At 37.5% G+C, this 17,181-nt stretch overlaps 1 protein-coding gene across 3 annotated transcripts in view; it reads right to left on the bottom strand.

Moving 5' to 3' along the window:
- Positions 1-5,356: 5,356 nt before the first annotated feature.
- Positions 5,357-17,181, bottom strand: part of LPAR1 (lysophosphatidic acid receptor 1) — a 154,584-nt gene continuing 142,759 nt past the window's right edge. For all 3 annotated transcript variants that reach the window (XM_061163438.1, XM_061163439.1, XM_061163441.1), the window contains exon 4: positions 5,357-8,927. In XM_061163438.1, the coding sequence (XP_061019421.1) occupies positions 8,626-8,927 (302 nt within the window). In that variant the 3' untranslated portion in view covers positions 5,357-8,625. The remainder of the gene's footprint in view (positions 8,928-17,181) is intronic.

Genomic DNA, 17,181 nt, shown 5'->3' with positions numbered 1-17,181 from the left:
ACTTCTAATATTGTCTAGTTTATCAATTCTTTCATGGATCACGCCTTTAGTGTTGTATCTAAAAAGTCCTCGCTAAACTCGAGGTCATCTAAAGCTTTCTTACCTTTGTTAACTTCTAGATTTGTAGTTTTGCATTTTACATTTATGTCTTTAATCCATTTTAATTTTTGTGAAGAGTATAAGGTCTGTGTCTAGATTCATGTTTTTACATGTGGGTATTCAGTTGTTCCAGTACCATTTATTAAAAAGACTACGTTTGTTTCATTGTGTTAGAACAAATCTTTGTTCCCTTCTCAAAGATCAGTTAACTATGTTTGGGCAGGTTGACTTTTAGGCTATTCTGTTCCATTGATCTACTTGTCCAATAATTCACCAATATCAGACTGTCTTGATTTTAAAGTTAGATAGTGTCAGCTGGACTGTCTTGATCTTAAAGTTGGATAGTGTCAGTTCTCCAATTTTGTCCTTCTTAATTATTGCATTGGTTATTCTGGGTCTTTTTGCTCTCCATAAAAACTTTAGAATCTGTTAATATCTATAAAGTATCTTTCTGGGATTTTGGTTGGGATTGCATTGAATCTACAAATTGATTTGTGAAAAACTGACACCTGACAATATTCACACTTGGAATATCTTTCCATTTATTTAGTTTTCTAATTTTTAAATGAGAATTTTTAGTTTTTCTCATATAGATCTTGTCCATGTTTTGTTAGATTTATATCTAAGTACTGAATTGGTCAAAAAGTTGATGTGAGTTTTTCCATAAGATTATGGAATAAACTTTTTGGCCAATCCAGTATTTCATTTTCTTTAGCACTAATGTAAATGGCATTGTTTTTAACTTCAAATCCCACTTGTTCATTGCTATAAGAAAGTGATTGACTTTAGCACATTAATCTTACCACTTACCTTTCTATAATTGATCAGTTTCAGGTTTTTTGTCGATTTGTTCAGATTTTCTATGTACATATACTATCTGCAAACACAGTCAGTTGTATTTCTTCTTCCTTCACCTGTGTATCTTTTTTCTTGGCTTAGCACACTAAAATAGGAACAATTTTTTCTTTTCTTCTACTTACTTTGATTTTAATTTGCCCTTCTTTTCTATTTCCCTAAGGTGGGTGCTCAGATGACTGACTTCAGATCTTTGTTCTTCCCTAATATACACATTCACTGCTATAAATTTCCCTCTAAACACTGCTTTCACTACATCCCACAAATTTTGATAGGTTGTATATTCATTTTTATTTAGTTCAAGATACTTTTAAATTTTCCTTGAGATTTCTTCTTTTACACATATGTTATATAGAAAATCTTTATATCTAAGTTTTGGGATTTTCCATCCAAACTTTTAAAGAAACTGAGAGCATCTAGTATTGATGAAATATTCTCATACATGTGGGACCATAAACTGATATGAATTTGGGGGGTATGTTTTCTGCTATTCTCTAAAAAAAAAATTTTTTTTTAATGTACATTCCCTGTGATCCAGAAAAGCTAAACAATTAGAAACCTAACATTCATAAAAATTTAATACTATTTATTAGTTATTATAAGCTATGTTGCAGTGACAAATGAACCACAAAAACCTTACCATACACACAGTAAATGTTTATTTCTTGATCACGCTATACATTCATTATAAGTTTGCAGGCATTTTGCGCTACAGAGTCATGTCAGGTCCCAGGCTCATGAGGACATCATTCTCTTCATGTTCACATCTCTGTGCTTGGCTTTCGGGGAAAAAAAGATCTGGAGATTAGCACAGGAGCTTTTCACTTCCTCCGCCTAGAAACGACACTGGTCAACATCTGCTTACAGGCTACTGGCCATGATTCGTCACACGGACCTGCTGAACAGAACTGTAGTTTTCCCACAGCCCAGGAGGGAGAATGTAAGACGTTAATGGGTTCTAAACATCTCTGCCTCAACTATACAATTAGGTAGGTATATATTTATCAACTTTGGCTCTATCTCTGTAATGTACTGTTAAAAAAAAAACAAAAAACCACCACCACCAAATATGCTGTATTTAGCTAATTTTATTTTGTGAAAAAGAAATATCTCCACATTTCTGGATAATATTTTCCGTTATTAAGTCCTGCTCTTTTATTCCTCCCCATTTCCTTGCTTTTCTTTCTTTCTATTCAAACAGGTCCACAGCTCTGGTGTTTCCTCTCTTGAGGAGGAATGGGAAGGAGGATAGCAGAGGACTACAGACTCCAAGATCTGGATCTTCAGTCCTGAGAATGCACACTGAGCTTCATGTATCACACAGCCGCTTCCCAACTGCACAGTTCTCCTTGGGTGGCTCAGATATTGCAGAACATACCATCTTCTTCCTGTAAACTTGCTCATCATCCTATGTTCCTTAGTGCCACCATCTCGCACCCCATCTGTCCAGAGGCCAAGGTCACAACCTGAGGAATGACTTCATTACACAATCACCAGGTCCCAAACATCTCGTTCTCCATCCATCTCCTTCTCGACATCTCCATGACCACCTTCATCTTTCATTAATGTGACAACCTCTGATCCTGTCATTTGCCTCCAAGCTTCCTCCTCTTTAATTTATTTTGACGCATAAACCAGACTCTGTCACTCCTTTATGTAAGTCCTTTAACACAGTCCACTTATGTCACAGGATAAAATGACTTTCAAAATCACTCAAGACATCATACCTGCTGCCTTTCAAGCTTCTTTCTCATGGTCCTTCTTTCCAAAATGCATGCATTCTCTCGCCAAGCACTTACACATCTTGCCTGGAATTCCTACCTATTTATGTTGGATTCATGTCCATTTTTCCAATGGGGTGTTTTCAGGGGTCCTGGTTATATGGGTACAAGTTGAAGAGCCTGTCAGAGCCACACCTTCGTGCAACTCAGGCTCAAGGAGTGGGCTTTGAGAGGACAATTCCCGTCCCCAAAAGAAGGCTTTTTAGACTCTCAAAGGCATTTCCTCTCTCTGCCTTCTTTATCCCTTTATCTTCCTTTAATTTCTTTGTCATACAATACTTTCTTCATAGCATTTAATACAACTTGTAATTTTACTTTTAACTTACTTCTCCCTATTATCTCCCTCACTCTTACTGAATTTTAAGGCTCATTAAAGATCTTGCGTATCTCCTTTACAGCAGTATCCCAAGGGCCTACTACACAGAGGGCCTCAAAAAAGTCCTTTTGGATGCATAAATTAAAGAACAAGTGATAGTAATAACAATGACAACACCTAATTATGTTCTAATAGCTCTCAGTCAAGAACCATTTAGTAAAGGCACCATATTTTCAGCTTCCTTCTAGTCCCTTGAATTCATTTAAAGGAGGTGGAAAATACCAGACTATCTCATTCTCAAAGAATGTATAATCTAGCTCAGGATATAGGTATACTTGCAACAATGTAAACCCTACAGAGAACAGTTCAGGTGCCTGCCCATGGACCTCATGTTATCTAATACTTTTACTGTACTAGGTTCTTTAAAGGACTTTTTAAAATGCAATACATTGTATTGCTCAAGAAACTCATTTGTTTGGAAAGCCAAGGTAAGTATATATGAGGAATTGGGAATTACAACATAAAGAATAAATTATTAGTTTCAAAAAGTTCTCTAGACAACAAATATCAGACCCCCAATTTTTCCTCTGAGACACAATTTCCTCATGTGTAACAATGTCACTGCAAAGATCAAAATACAAATTATATAAATGTAGATAACACTCCAGATTCAAAACACAATAATATTAAAAATAAAAATAAGTCAAATAAGCCACAGAAAGCACAAACATTGTATCATTTGCAGCCCTTGTCCTTGTTTTTTCATTGCTCCTACTTAATTTTAACTGCAACATTCTTACACATGAAGGCAAACCTTTATCAGGCTTATGGAACTAAGGAGCATTTCTTGGTTAAGAATACCTTTTCTTGTGACTCACCCATTTTCTTTCATTTAAACAAGTGACTATTAATAAGTACTATTTAGCACTGTGTGAGGGGAGATGGAGAATACAAAGTGAAGTAAGATTCCTTTCCTGAAAGAAAGATGAAAGTTAAGAGATAAGATGCAAAACAAGCAGCAGACTGAAGCCACACCCCCTGATGCCAATGGGAAGACACTGAGTTTCATGAAAGAAAACAGAAAATCGCTTTGTGACAGTCTGTTTGGCAGGCAATGTGCTCAACCAGTGTCTGTGGTCTAGCTTCCATCCCACAGGAGAGATTCTTACTTTTTACTTCTTTTTGTATTCCTTGAAATGTTGTTAGGTTTGTGTAGCTTTTAGATTCACAAAACCCCCTCTCTCTCTGTATGGAGAGTACACAGAAATAACAACAACTTCTAGGGAAGTGTCAAGCCCCACATTCTGAAACTATTGTCATATATATAGAAGTTCTTAGGAGTTTCAATATGAAAAAAGTTAAAATGTAACTGCAATGAGAACAGATTAGTGGTTGCTAGGAGTCAGAATGGGGGTAAAGGAGATAGAGTGTTTATAAAAGTGAACAGGAGGGATCCTTGTGGTGGCCCAACTGTTCTGTACCTTGTCTGTATCCATGTCAATATCCTAGCTGTGATGTCATATTCTGGTTTCACAAGATATCATCACTGGGGGAAACTGAATTAAGGGTACAAGGATCTTGTCATACTATTTCTTACAACTGCACATGAACTTAAAATTATCTCAAAAGTTTAATTTTAAAATAACAGCAACATTATAACCAACTGGATAAAATCAGAATTCATGAGCCCATATTAGTACAAATAAATGAATAAATAAATGGGAGAGGACAAAGCTTTTTTTCAAAGTAGAGAGCTAACTAATACATTTTAAAAAGAGAATTAGAAATTCATTTGGCAACCATCAGTGAATGATTCATTCATCCAAGAAATATCAATGGATGGTAAAATCAGATATTAAAATTTGATGAAGAACAGAATATTTCCTACAAAATGCTTATTATAAAAGAAAAAACAAGTGTTTTTTTTTTCCCACAGTGGCGAATTATGGCAGACATCATCCTAAGAAATCCAGTTAACGTTACCAGTAACAGAACAAATCATCATGTGCTCCTTGACAGGATGCAGTGAGAAGAACCACAACAGCACCTTACTTACACTGAAATTTGAATTTCACATAATTTTCATGTTTCAAAAAATATTCCCCTTCCCCCCCACCATCCAATCACTTTGAAGTGATTTTTAAATGTTAAACCCATTCTTAGCTCACAGGTCATACAAAAACAGGTAGATTTGGCCAATAGGCCATAGTTTACCAATCTCTACTTTAGATTTGTAAATGATCTTTACCTGCCGTATCATTAAACAGATTAACAGTAAGTAACCTATGAATATGAGCACTATCAATCAAAGAATCAGATAGCTTTTATTTAGACTACACAATGTACAGACGAATGTTACAGACTAACGGATCCCTGCTGTGGAAGACTGATGACTTGCTTTGGCTCTTCGTTACACACATTTCTTCTGTCAGATGGTGCCTAAGTTCAAGTCCATCCCAACACAAAGAAACAACCCCAAGCCTCTGAGCCATTTGGGATCAGGTACAACTCACTTTGTGTTAAAAAAATAAGCAATTTGTTTCCAAAGGTCTTGTAATAATGAAGGGACCTGATAAAGTATTTCTATGTTTTTTATCTAGCACAAGTCACACTCTGGGTTTAAGAAGAAAGGCTGGAAACAATATCACAAAATTCTGTTTTAGAAGTTGAGAGACTCATGGAATAAGTGAGAAAGATGATGAACAATGGAACATAAAGCAATAGTTAACTGGGAAAGAACATGAGAAAACCAATAAGACTCACTAATTGTATAATGTTAGTTGAGGTTTCGAATCCAGGAAATTATGTTTTCACTGGGGAAAAAAAAAACAGCAACAAAACATGGTTAATTTTTGAATAAGAGTTTTGAGGCATTTGATTTCTAACAGTCTTACAAATACCTAAGGTTAAAAGTTCAGAATCCTATTTCAAATACTCACTGAGACATTCATTTGAATAAACACCTTGTTATTTTCCCCCATCTTAGCAATATATGGAAAAGAATATAATTAGCATATAACTGGGAGGTACCTATCACTTTTATCTTCCTAGTTATTAAAAACATAAAGATAACCATAAGTTTATAAACTCCTGGTGAGAGTTTACCATAAAGACATCATAAAGGTTTTATAAAATTAGTTTTTCCAAAAGAAACTCACTCACATAGTTACACTGCTGAGATGAAGTATTATCCTAAGATGTTATCTCTCCTTTCAGACAACATAAACCACCACCTCTCGGACACTGAAGAGACTAATGACTCTGAAAAAAACAGCAATTCTGAGCTGGGGAAGCATATGGTGGGTTCCCCTCTGAGTTCAGAACCCTGTGGCAGGAACAGAAAGAGGTCACAGAAGGCAGACACCATGCAGTGCAAAGATGACTCTTGAACAAGAGAACAAGCGCTGACCAGAACCATACGTTGCCAAACACTGATTCAGAATGATTTATTAAAGTCCACGTAGCATGTTTTTAAATTTCAAATAGTCCACATCTTCAGAGTAAGTGTGCGTGAATAAAAGTCCAAGTTCATTTCTTTCCTTCCTCTATAAACTGCTCTGTATTTTGCATAAAACCTGTGCAGACACCTTTCTGCTAACTGCTTCCCCATCCTCCTCCTGGTTTGGGCACTTGTTAAGTGTGCCCTCTGCTCAAATGGTGACCAGACGCTGACTTCCTCCTTCCTAAACAGACATTCTTCTCCTGGACATCTCTCTCTCAAACATACTCCTAACTTTCCCACACCTGCTTCATGACTGTGACTTTACTGGTTACATATTACTACCAACTGATGCAATAATTAGTTTACCTGGACCGTTAAATAGGCATCACCTAACATGGTGGCATCTGTGGGGGTGGCCCTAAAGAACACACAGTAAGCATCTGGTCACCTACGGACACACTCAACCCTTTTGCTACAGAAGCTGTTTAACATGAAGGTGATCCTTTATTCATTCGGCATGTTCGACTTCTTTGCATTTTCTTCAATTCTACATTAAAGTTGTGGTTACCAAGAGCTGGGTCATTGTTGCGCAAATGAAATCTGGAATTGCTAAACATATTAAGTAGGGTATTCTGGCTGTTTGTGACAACAGATTGTTTCTAGTCCATTTTGTTATATAAAAAAAGTCACTCTCAACTAAAGCAACCACTGCACTTCCTTTGTAAAAAGGTAATTTAACTGGCTTTCCTCACTGTTGCCACCCACACAGGGCAAAAGTAGGAAATCTCCTTTTATAAAAGGTAAGAGCATAAAAAGACATTTCACATTTTAAAAAAAAAAATCCTTCACGGGAATGTATCCTAAGTAAATAATTATATGGACAAAGTTTTATGTACATAAATTTTTGCAACATTATTTATAATAGTGAAAATTAGACATAACCAACAATACAGGAATGGTTAAATTGAGTTGCATCCATTAAATGGAATATTATATAGCCATTAAAGTCATGTTTTTGTAAAATTTTTAATGCCGTAGGAAAATGTGGCAATTCTGCAGTGGAAAAAAACAAACTAGTTGTAAAATTATTTACAGTATGACTGCAATTATATAAAAAGGTATACAATATACATATAGCATACACAGGGGGAAAAGCTGTTAACTGTGGTTACTTCTGGGTTGTGATATTATCATTTTTTTTTCTGTCTTATACACTTCTGTATTTTTCAAGTTTTCTACAATGACTGTGTATTATAATACAGAAAACACAGGTTATTAAAAAATTCCTCTGATGAACTGATAATTAGAATGTACTTGGGTACTATAAATATGTGGGACCATACCACTGTGCTCATCTTCTATAACTTTTATAGAGTACATATTCTTCTGATAATAAACTTACATTTCCTGTTTTATACATGTTACAACACTTTAATAAAAAAGGTAATGTGATTAGATCATTGTTTGTTTCATAACCTAAACAAATACTGGCTTTGACATCTAGGTTTTTCTATTTCCTAGAACATTTAAAATTAACACTCTTTTGTCTTTTTAAGTATGGCATACTGCATACATACATTTTCATGCATGCTTTCTAAAAACGTAATTCTAATTTACAGTTTTCCTAACATAAGGAAAAAAATGGAGTTATAAATCATTTATAAAACAGTCTACAGTCTTATCCATCACAAGCATGCTGATAGGCATAAACATGTTTATTAAATGAAATGTATCCTTTAAGAAGAAAAAAAGGGAAGCCTGTATGTAAATGAAGTTGTGGATTCAATTAGTCAGAATTTATTCTGACTTGCACCAAACCATACAAAATCTTTTGAAGACTAGTTAGTGTAGTGTACATGGACACTCCAGAGTCTGCGTATGAATTCCATTGCAAGATCTCCACTTTCTACTTTCAAAAGGAATGGGAGCAGGATGAGGGGTATCACATAAGCTAATTTTCCAATATATGTCACGTCTTGGTGGGTCAAGGAACAAATACTGCCACGGGTTAGTGTTTAAGTACACGAAGGTATTTTTCCTCTTTCTCACACCCCACCCTGCCCTGGCCTGTGGGGAGGGGGAGGCTGTTCATCCCTCAGTGGATGAGACCGCCTCTCATCTTAGTTCCTCTCCTAAACCACGGAGTGGTCGTTGCTGTGAACTCCAGCCAGGATGGTGTGGTTGAGGGAGGAGGCGGAGCGGTCCGAGCCTTCGGCGGGGCCGCCGGTGTTCTCACCGCGCTGGCAGCACAGGATCTGCCTGAAGGTGGCGCTCATCTCCTTGTCGCGGTAGGAGTAGATGATGGGGTTCATGGCAGAGTTGAACTCGGCAAGCAGAAGGAAAAACTTCTCATAGGCCAGAACGTCACACTGCGGGCAGCACACGTCGAGGAGTAACAAGACCAGTCCAGGAGTCCAGCAGATGATAAAGGCACCTGTAGGGTCCGGGAGCGGGAGCGGGAAGGTTTAAAGAAGAGAGAACAGAAAAATAGAAAGATGAAGGGAGCACCCATCTGGTGAAATGATTTCAGCTCAAGGTCAAAAGACTGAGCTTCAAAGGCATCAGATCATCATTTGAAATAAAATGTTCATTTCCTGAAATAACCAGAAAAGGTTCTGACAATAAAATGAGCAATTGAAAATAAAATAAAACAAAATAAAATGAGCAATTGAATAAAATCTCCTTAATTCAGGACCTTACTAAATTGGCTACTATGAGACATTGATGATTATTTTCAACAAAACAGAGTTTGCCAAACAATTGAGATATGAAATAAAGATATTCAGCATTTAGGATACACACTTGGATGCTTATAAAAATACTGTGTTTTATAGCAAAAGATTATTCTCAGGAAAAATCACTGTGACAAATGCCCTCTCATTTTAGTTAAAGCACAGTTTCTGGATTCAGTCTGACCTCAGATCCTTGCTTTGCTATTTATTAAATTGGATGAATTTAGGCAAAATACTTTCTTTTTTATTGAAGTATAGTTGATTTACAATGTTGGGTTAGTTTTATGTGTACAGCAAAGTGATTCAGGTATATATACTTTTTCAGATTCTTTTTCCATTATCGATTACTATAGGGTTGTTGAATACAGTAGCCTATGCTATACAATAGGTCCTTATTGTTGGCAAATTAGTTTTCTTACCTGTTTTCTCATCTGAAAAGTAGAAATAATTACATTTACCTCATTTGGTTTGTTGTAGGAGTAAATGAGTGAGTCAGTGAAAGTTGCTCAGTCATGTCTGACTCTTTGCGACCCTGTCCATGGAATTCTGCCAGACTTCTCAGTCCATGGAATTCTCCAGGCAATTCTACTGGAGTGGGTAGCCATTCCCTTTCTCCAGGGGATCTTCCTGACCCAGGAACTGAACCGGGGTCTCCTGCATTGCAGGCAGATTCTTTACCAGCTGAGCTTCCAGGGCTAAGAAAATAATCACTCCATGCTTCTTATCAGAAACAATAACAATAATATCGCTATTACCTGCTCTGTAACACAAGCCTGTTTGGAAGTAGCAATTTCCAGTGATAAGATGTATATTTACTTTAATTTTTAATCAGCTATCACTTAGATGGGGCTTTTCTATATGCTCCACAAATATTAACTCATCTCATCTGCACCATAGCCATGTGACATGGAAACTGTTATCCCACCACACAGAGGAAGAAACTGAGACCCCGAAAGGTAAAATACTCTGCTCAAGGCCATGGTCCTGGAAAGCGGCAGACCAGAGGCAAACCCCAAGTTTCTGTTCTTAAACTGGCTCCAAAGTCTATGCTCCAGAAAATGTTACATTCCCACTTCTTAAATTAATAAAATTAAAATTTTAAGCCAAAATTGTATGCTTTAGATGTTTTCCTATTTAAATTCTCTCCCTTTCCCAACTCTTCTAAATCATGAAGATTTTACTGTAACTATAAAAGATGGAAAACAAATTATATTCTTAATTCCAATTTATTTAGCTGCTGAAGCTGTTCATTTGGCTTCCAGAGAAAAAGGAGGTTTTGAAATAGTGTTAAAATCTACTACCATGTTAGAGGGATCCTTTATAAGAGAACATGATAGGGTGGGCGAGGTCTTGTCCAATTACATCTCACTTGGATGGCCCCCTTCTGTGTTAATATAATCAGGCTATACAATGAGCAGACAGGGAGTGGGGATAATCCCAAAAGTGCACTGGAATATTTTGATTTAAATGGTACTAGCCTAGGGGGAGGGAGGCTTGGATTGGGGTCGAGAATCGGACTAGCCTCAAGGAATGAGTTTCACAAAATGTAAACAAATGAGATTTAGTCTCCCAAACAACCCAGTATTGAATGTGAGCTTTCTTTTTTGAAACGTTTCAGCAGGGAAATGAAAATAAAGAAAGGAGCAAAGTACCCCCATAAAGCTCTTTGTTCTAAACACAAATGTCTATTGGTTTTAAACTGCTGTTCACTTTGAAGACTGGCCAAGGTGCTTCATTTTCTAATAAATACAATACCTTAGACTTTCCTTAGAGAGGAAAGAAAAAATATTTCAAATATCAGGAGATAATAGCCATGGAGCTATTTGAACTTCAAGTAAAAATGTTAATAAAGCATTCATTCCAAGTCCTTGAATTTCCTTGCTTGAAAATCACTCAGAAAGCTAAACATAAAGGAAAATCAAAGGAATGCCTCTTGAGTTTCAGATATAATGCATTATTCATTGAGAAGCTGGGAAGGGAATTATTCTCAGGATGGAAAATGCTTGGATGGAAAATACATGGTCCCATTATTCCATTTACTTGGAAACTAAAAACATGCAGGCCTTTCATGAATGGCAGAGCATTCTTTCAAGACTCCTTTTCCCTTTCTTTCATCAAAGCTCTAATTGAGCTCAAATTCAGAGCTGGATTAGATACCAATAACATGCATCTCAATAGATTTTAAATAACATGATCTTTTTTCCCTTCCAGGCAGCAGAAGGGAACATCCTTATTCTCATGGATTTGCTCAAACTGCCTTTCTTCAAAAGTAATAGAATTCAAATACAGTCATTTGTTATTTATAACTTCTTCTAATTTTTAAATTCAAAAAGAGCAAGATCTCTGTGATAAAAAGCCATGGTCTCCAGAACTAGTCCAATGGGTTTTTATCAACCACGCAGGAAGCCTTGCCAGATTAGAGACAGGAAGTGGGAACTCTGTGGCTCACCGGGAGGTAATACACATGGGTGTTTCATTGAAGAACTCCAAGTCCTCTCCCTTCTTCACAACCACACCGTTTCAACATTCGGTGTTTGGATCTTTAAGACCCGACTAATTTAAGAGACTCAGTACAGACCTCAAAAACTGACATCTAAAATCAGTCACACAGAGCTTTTCTTTCTTCTCCCTTCCCCACTCTTTCACAGAGGTGTGAGGACCAAACTGACCGAAAGCTGAAGGTGGATTATTGCAGTGGAAAAGAGGCCCTGGAAAATTCCTAAGTGATTAGGCTTCTCAACAATAGTGATTGAATAGTATGAGATCAACTTTGCTCAAGTTATGGATTTACCACCAGGCTTAAAACGAAAACTATATCCAACCCCCTTTAGTAAAAAGGAGCCACCATCATCCATTCGGGTCAGAGAAATTGAGAAGTGCATTGGGGACCCTGGATCGATAACCTGTGGACAGTCTACCTGTACATAATCTGAGGAGATTCAAGTTCACACCCATAAGGCAGGTTGATAAGAATGCAAAGAACCCCCAATCTGCACATGCGTCAAGTAGAGCAACAATAGCTCCTGGCTCCCTCCGCTGGGTGTGATGAGGATCAGACTGAGATACATGGTAAAGCACTGCACGTCTACCTGACCACATTACCTTCTGCCGTCATGGGAGGCGTAATGCATCTAGGCTGGTGTAGCACAGTACCAGTGCAGAGTTCCTCCAGGGCAAAATGTGGAAGCATCTTTTACACCATGAAGACCTGGCATTTCAAAAAGTCCTCAGACACCATCCCAATTATAAGAGATTCCTATCACTTGAAGATGGATGTGACAAGAATAACAAGAAGGAAAAGAGAGGAACATAGAGAAGCACAGAAGCCCCGAATCATTTTGGACTTTCTCACTGGTCAACTCAGTACCTACTGAAGATAATGGATAAAATATTGTGGTACTCAGAGGAATCGGGTGGAGAGGGAGGCGGGAGGGGGGATCGGGATGGGGAATATATGTAACTCCATGGCTGATTCATGTCAATGTATGACAAAACCCACTGAAATGTTGTGAAGTAATTAGCCTCCAGCTAATAAAAAAAAGACAAAATACTGTGGTACTCAATAGAGACAGTCCTTTACATAGTTTGTGTATTTCCAGAACATTTCTGATGGATGAATCCCCACAAATTAAGGCATAATACCAAGAAGTGTTATGCAACAGCATGAAAGAAAGAGGAAACACAAGTAGTTTGTGGTCGCTTATTGTAAAGTCAGAAGCAGAAGTACCAGAAGAGAAGATGTTCAAGATCATATAGAGCCTGGCAAAGACATTTGAGGTTTTTCTAGCACTAACTCTCAGAATAGCCACATACTATAATATGTGGCAGCAGAACACATAAGAAATACTTCATCTACCTTATGAGATTTTAACTTCATCAGCCTCATTGGCCAGAATCTGGTTTAATATACAACACTGAAATAGAAAGGAAGAAAAAAACGATCGAGATAAAGATAAAAGCAAAACCAGGTATTTCCAAATCCTAGAGGAGAAATAAGAAGGGCCTGAACAGAGGCAGTGGCAATGAGAGAAGAGAAATATGAAAAGACTGGCAAAGTATTTTAGAGATGAGTTGAGAATGATTTCTAGATTTTCCATTTGGGAGAAGGAAGGATGGTGCTATCTTCCACTGAAGGAGGAAACACAGAAGAAAGTGTTGGCTGGTGTTTTCTGAGGGGAGGTGAGGAGAATGTAGATGATGCCCTCGATTCTTATTTAGCTTTAGCTTGAGGAAACTGCATAAGTTCAGATGGGAGATGCCCTGAAGACATCCTGATGGGCTCATGGCAATTTGAGCCCTCAAAGACTCTCTCCGTGGGCTGAACAAGAGCGGTTACATTCTGCACAATTTGCCAATATTACAAGTAACATGGGGAGAAGACTACTCAAAATATATTGTGGGTTGGAATAAATAGCAGAGCAAGCTTCATTCCTTTCTTCTGCATCTGTCAAATCGATCTGTGAAGGCCCCGGTGCCCACAAAGATGGAAGGAGAGGTGCTGGAATGTAGAAGCAAAAAACAGGGAGGAAAGAGGCTGTTTTAGAACAAGAGGTCACAGCTGCAGAACCAGATCAGATTACCACACCTTCCCTGAAATCTACACACCCCCATCAGCTGAATAATGCTTACCATCTGGTCTCACAATTAGAGGCTTTTTTTTTCTAGAGGGACTTTTTCCTAACTAGTTGAACTTTGTTTATATATGGAACTTAAGAACTAAAGTTAAAGAGAAAAAAAATGTCTGAGAGAGAAGATCTTGTGGGAGGGAGTCCAAGGTTTTTGATGAAAAAAACAGAAAACACTTCCAGTCTGGTGGGCAAATTTGTGCTTTTACAAAAAATCAGACATCCACAGATCTAAAAGCAGTCAAGGCAAGTCCATTCTATACCACTGCTGTGTCCAAGTTAACCTTTCCTTGGTCACGCTTTTCATGTTCCTCAAATGAGGATCTCTGAAACAGTCTCCCCACCTTAGAGACGTGTGGTAGAGATCAAAAGGGGAAAAAAGCGTTCAAACAAACACATAAACTACTCTCTCTAGTTGCCACTAAAGTGTGTATTCTTTCAGAGCAGACATCTGGATATCCCAGAATCCAATCAATTTTCGTTTATTTCTGTAGTTATAGTCTGATTTCTGCTCTTAAGGTGCACATATGGCTAGCTAGGAAATCATTCTAAATTATAAATCTTAAAGGAGACTGTTAGGTAAGAGACTACAGATACAAAGCTTATTGCTAGGTCTAACAGTAAAGGAGTCTTTGCAGGAGAAGTATATGGATGGCTTTTAAAGAAAAAAGTTTTTCCAAAAGAGTAAACTATGTTCATTATAAAATCTTTTCTAGAACACAGAAAATGATATTAATGCAAATGAGATATCTCCAAAAATAAGTCATTTCTATCTTAATACCAATGTTACTTCATTTAGTATAATGCCTACCACTTCTATTTCTTTATGGTCTTAATGTTTCATGCATTTAAAGTTTCATGATTTCATTCATTGTGTGATATATTCTAGTGTTTCTTTCCCTTGTTCCTGAGAGCAACATTTATCTTTTAGAGAAGGACGTTAACAACACACAGATCTTCAAATCATAGGAGAATACTCATTATGTTCTCTCTTTTTTTTTTAATATTCCTGTGCATAAGTTTCGCCCCATAATACTGTCCTGCTCAACATGATGCTGGCTTCCGTATACACAGAAGAAGGCCAACAGTGCCTTCCTTCTGGCATTTTATATATACTCTCCTACACATTAACCAGTGAGAAGCATATACATATATGCTCCATAATCTACAACAGACTCTAAATCTTGTCCTACAACCATACTTTGGAAAGCACAGGCTAAAAGTGGCATGCATACTAGGACTAGCTCTTAAAGAAGACCATCTGTGCTTGAGAACAGCCAGTAGAAACCACTTCTCCACAGTTACAGATCGAGCCAAGTAAGCAATACCTTTTATCTGCCTGTTGCTATAGGCCCCTAACCAATTCCTCTTCCTCCATGCTTCTTCCCTAAAGTCCAGCTTGAACAGAACAGTCAGAGTGATCTTTCAAAAGCATAGATCAGTTCACATGACATCACTTTCCTACTTAAGACTCTGCAAAGCTTCCAACTCGAAATCCTTCCTGTGGTCCATAATGTCCGACACTACTAGCACCCGTCAGACCCTTCAGCCTCATCTCTTTCCACTCACCCCTCATTTGCTGGGTTCTAGCCACACACATACCAAGCTTATTTCTGTGTCAGGATCTTTGCATACATGTGTTTTCATCTTGGAATATTCTTTCTGTAGATCTTCATGTCTTCTTACTATTAAGTATCACTTCCTCAAAAGCCAAACCTGACTATCCTAGGTAAAGCAGCATCTTTTCCCCACTAATTATCTCATGTTATCATCTTCATTTCCCTTACCCATACCCAAAAATATCTTATATATTGGTTCATATGTTTCACAAAGGAAGGAAAGGTATCTCTTGCATGTCACTATCTCTGGCATCTAGAACAGTGGCTGGCAAACAGTGGCTACTCAATATATCTTCTGCTGAACAGAGTGGCAAATCACAGCTAACTACCTAATAAAAAGTGAAAAGTGAAGTTGCTCAGTCGTGTCCAACTCTTTGCAACCCCATGGACTGTAGCCCACCAGGCTCCTCCATCCATTGAATTTTCTAGGCAAGAGTACTGGAGTGGGTTGGCATTTCCTTCTCTAACTACCTAATAGACATAGCCAAAACAAGGAAAATTAATTAGAAAAGTCACGTAGCTCTGTTTGGAAAACAAACAGTAACACATACAGTGTACACGGTCTTTAAGTGGGCACTATGAGACATTCAAAGGAGCATGAGATGGATCTGACAATGTAGGTCTCTTTATATATGCATTTGTTACTCTACCAAAAACTAGCCTGTTGCTTCTAATTCTGATGGGTGTCCAATTACCTACGGAATCTACTGAGCTTTAGGGAAGCAGGTCGGGTCAGGCAAGAAGGGAAACCAGCATCAGCCAAGTTACTGCTAAAGGAATGTTTCAACAGGACGAGGTTGCCCCATTAGACCCTGGATTTTGAGGTCGCTTCCTGGAAACAATCACTAATTGACCCAACATACCTCTCCGTTAATCCCTCAAGCTTCAAAATTCCCCGCAGGGAACTTTCACCTTGCCACTGTTTACTTAGTCTCATATCCATGCTCTAGCTATCAGGAAGTAGGGAAAAAGAATACATCCTACCCCAACAAATACATATTTTACCATTTTAAAAAATATAAATTACAGTTCTGACCAATGTCCATCTATAATATTAAGCTTAAATATTCACAAGATTTTTTCAAGTGTCATACTTGGATTTTTTTGCAGAGACTAAAATTGGCAAGTTGTTTTCACGTATTTACGGCCATAATTTGTACTACTGTTTCCTGAACTCAAGGAACACTTATAATTTATGCAAAGATGATAAGGATAAGTCTCATTAGTCTAATTTTTCTTCCTAGAATGGTATATCAGCTGTTTTTCATTTCCTGATAGATGTCTAAATAACGGTATGAAGCTAATTCCTTGAATTATATTTTTCCTATAGAAAAGTTTGAAAATACAAAAAATATAAATAGGAAATGTAAACATAATCCTGCAGTCTCAAGCGACTTTAGTACATGACCCTGCACACTTTTTAAATGTTTCTTTTAATTCTAAATGTGGGATCTTTTTTTGAATTGCAAATGAAATTAACATAAAAAGATGGTTGGTTTATTAGTGGTGGGTAAGGGATGGCAGGCAATCAGATGTTATATTTTCAGAAAGATCCCCTGGAGAAGGGAATGGCTACCCACTCTAGTATTCTTGCCTAGAGAATTCCATGGACAGAGAAGCCTGGGGGTGCTACAGTCCATGGAATTGCAAAGAGTTGGACACAGCTGAGGGACTAACACTTTCACACTTTTGTTTCCCTGTAAGATACTTCA

This window comes from Dama dama, chromosome 16, assembly GCF_033118175.1.
Source record: "Dama dama isolate Ldn47 chromosome 16, ASM3311817v1, whole genome shotgun sequence".
NCBI lineage: Eukaryota > Metazoa > Chordata > Mammalia > Artiodactyla > Cervidae > Dama > Dama dama.
The sequence above is the reverse complement of the archived record's forward strand: the minus strand, read 5'-3'. Positions and strand labels throughout refer to the sequence as shown.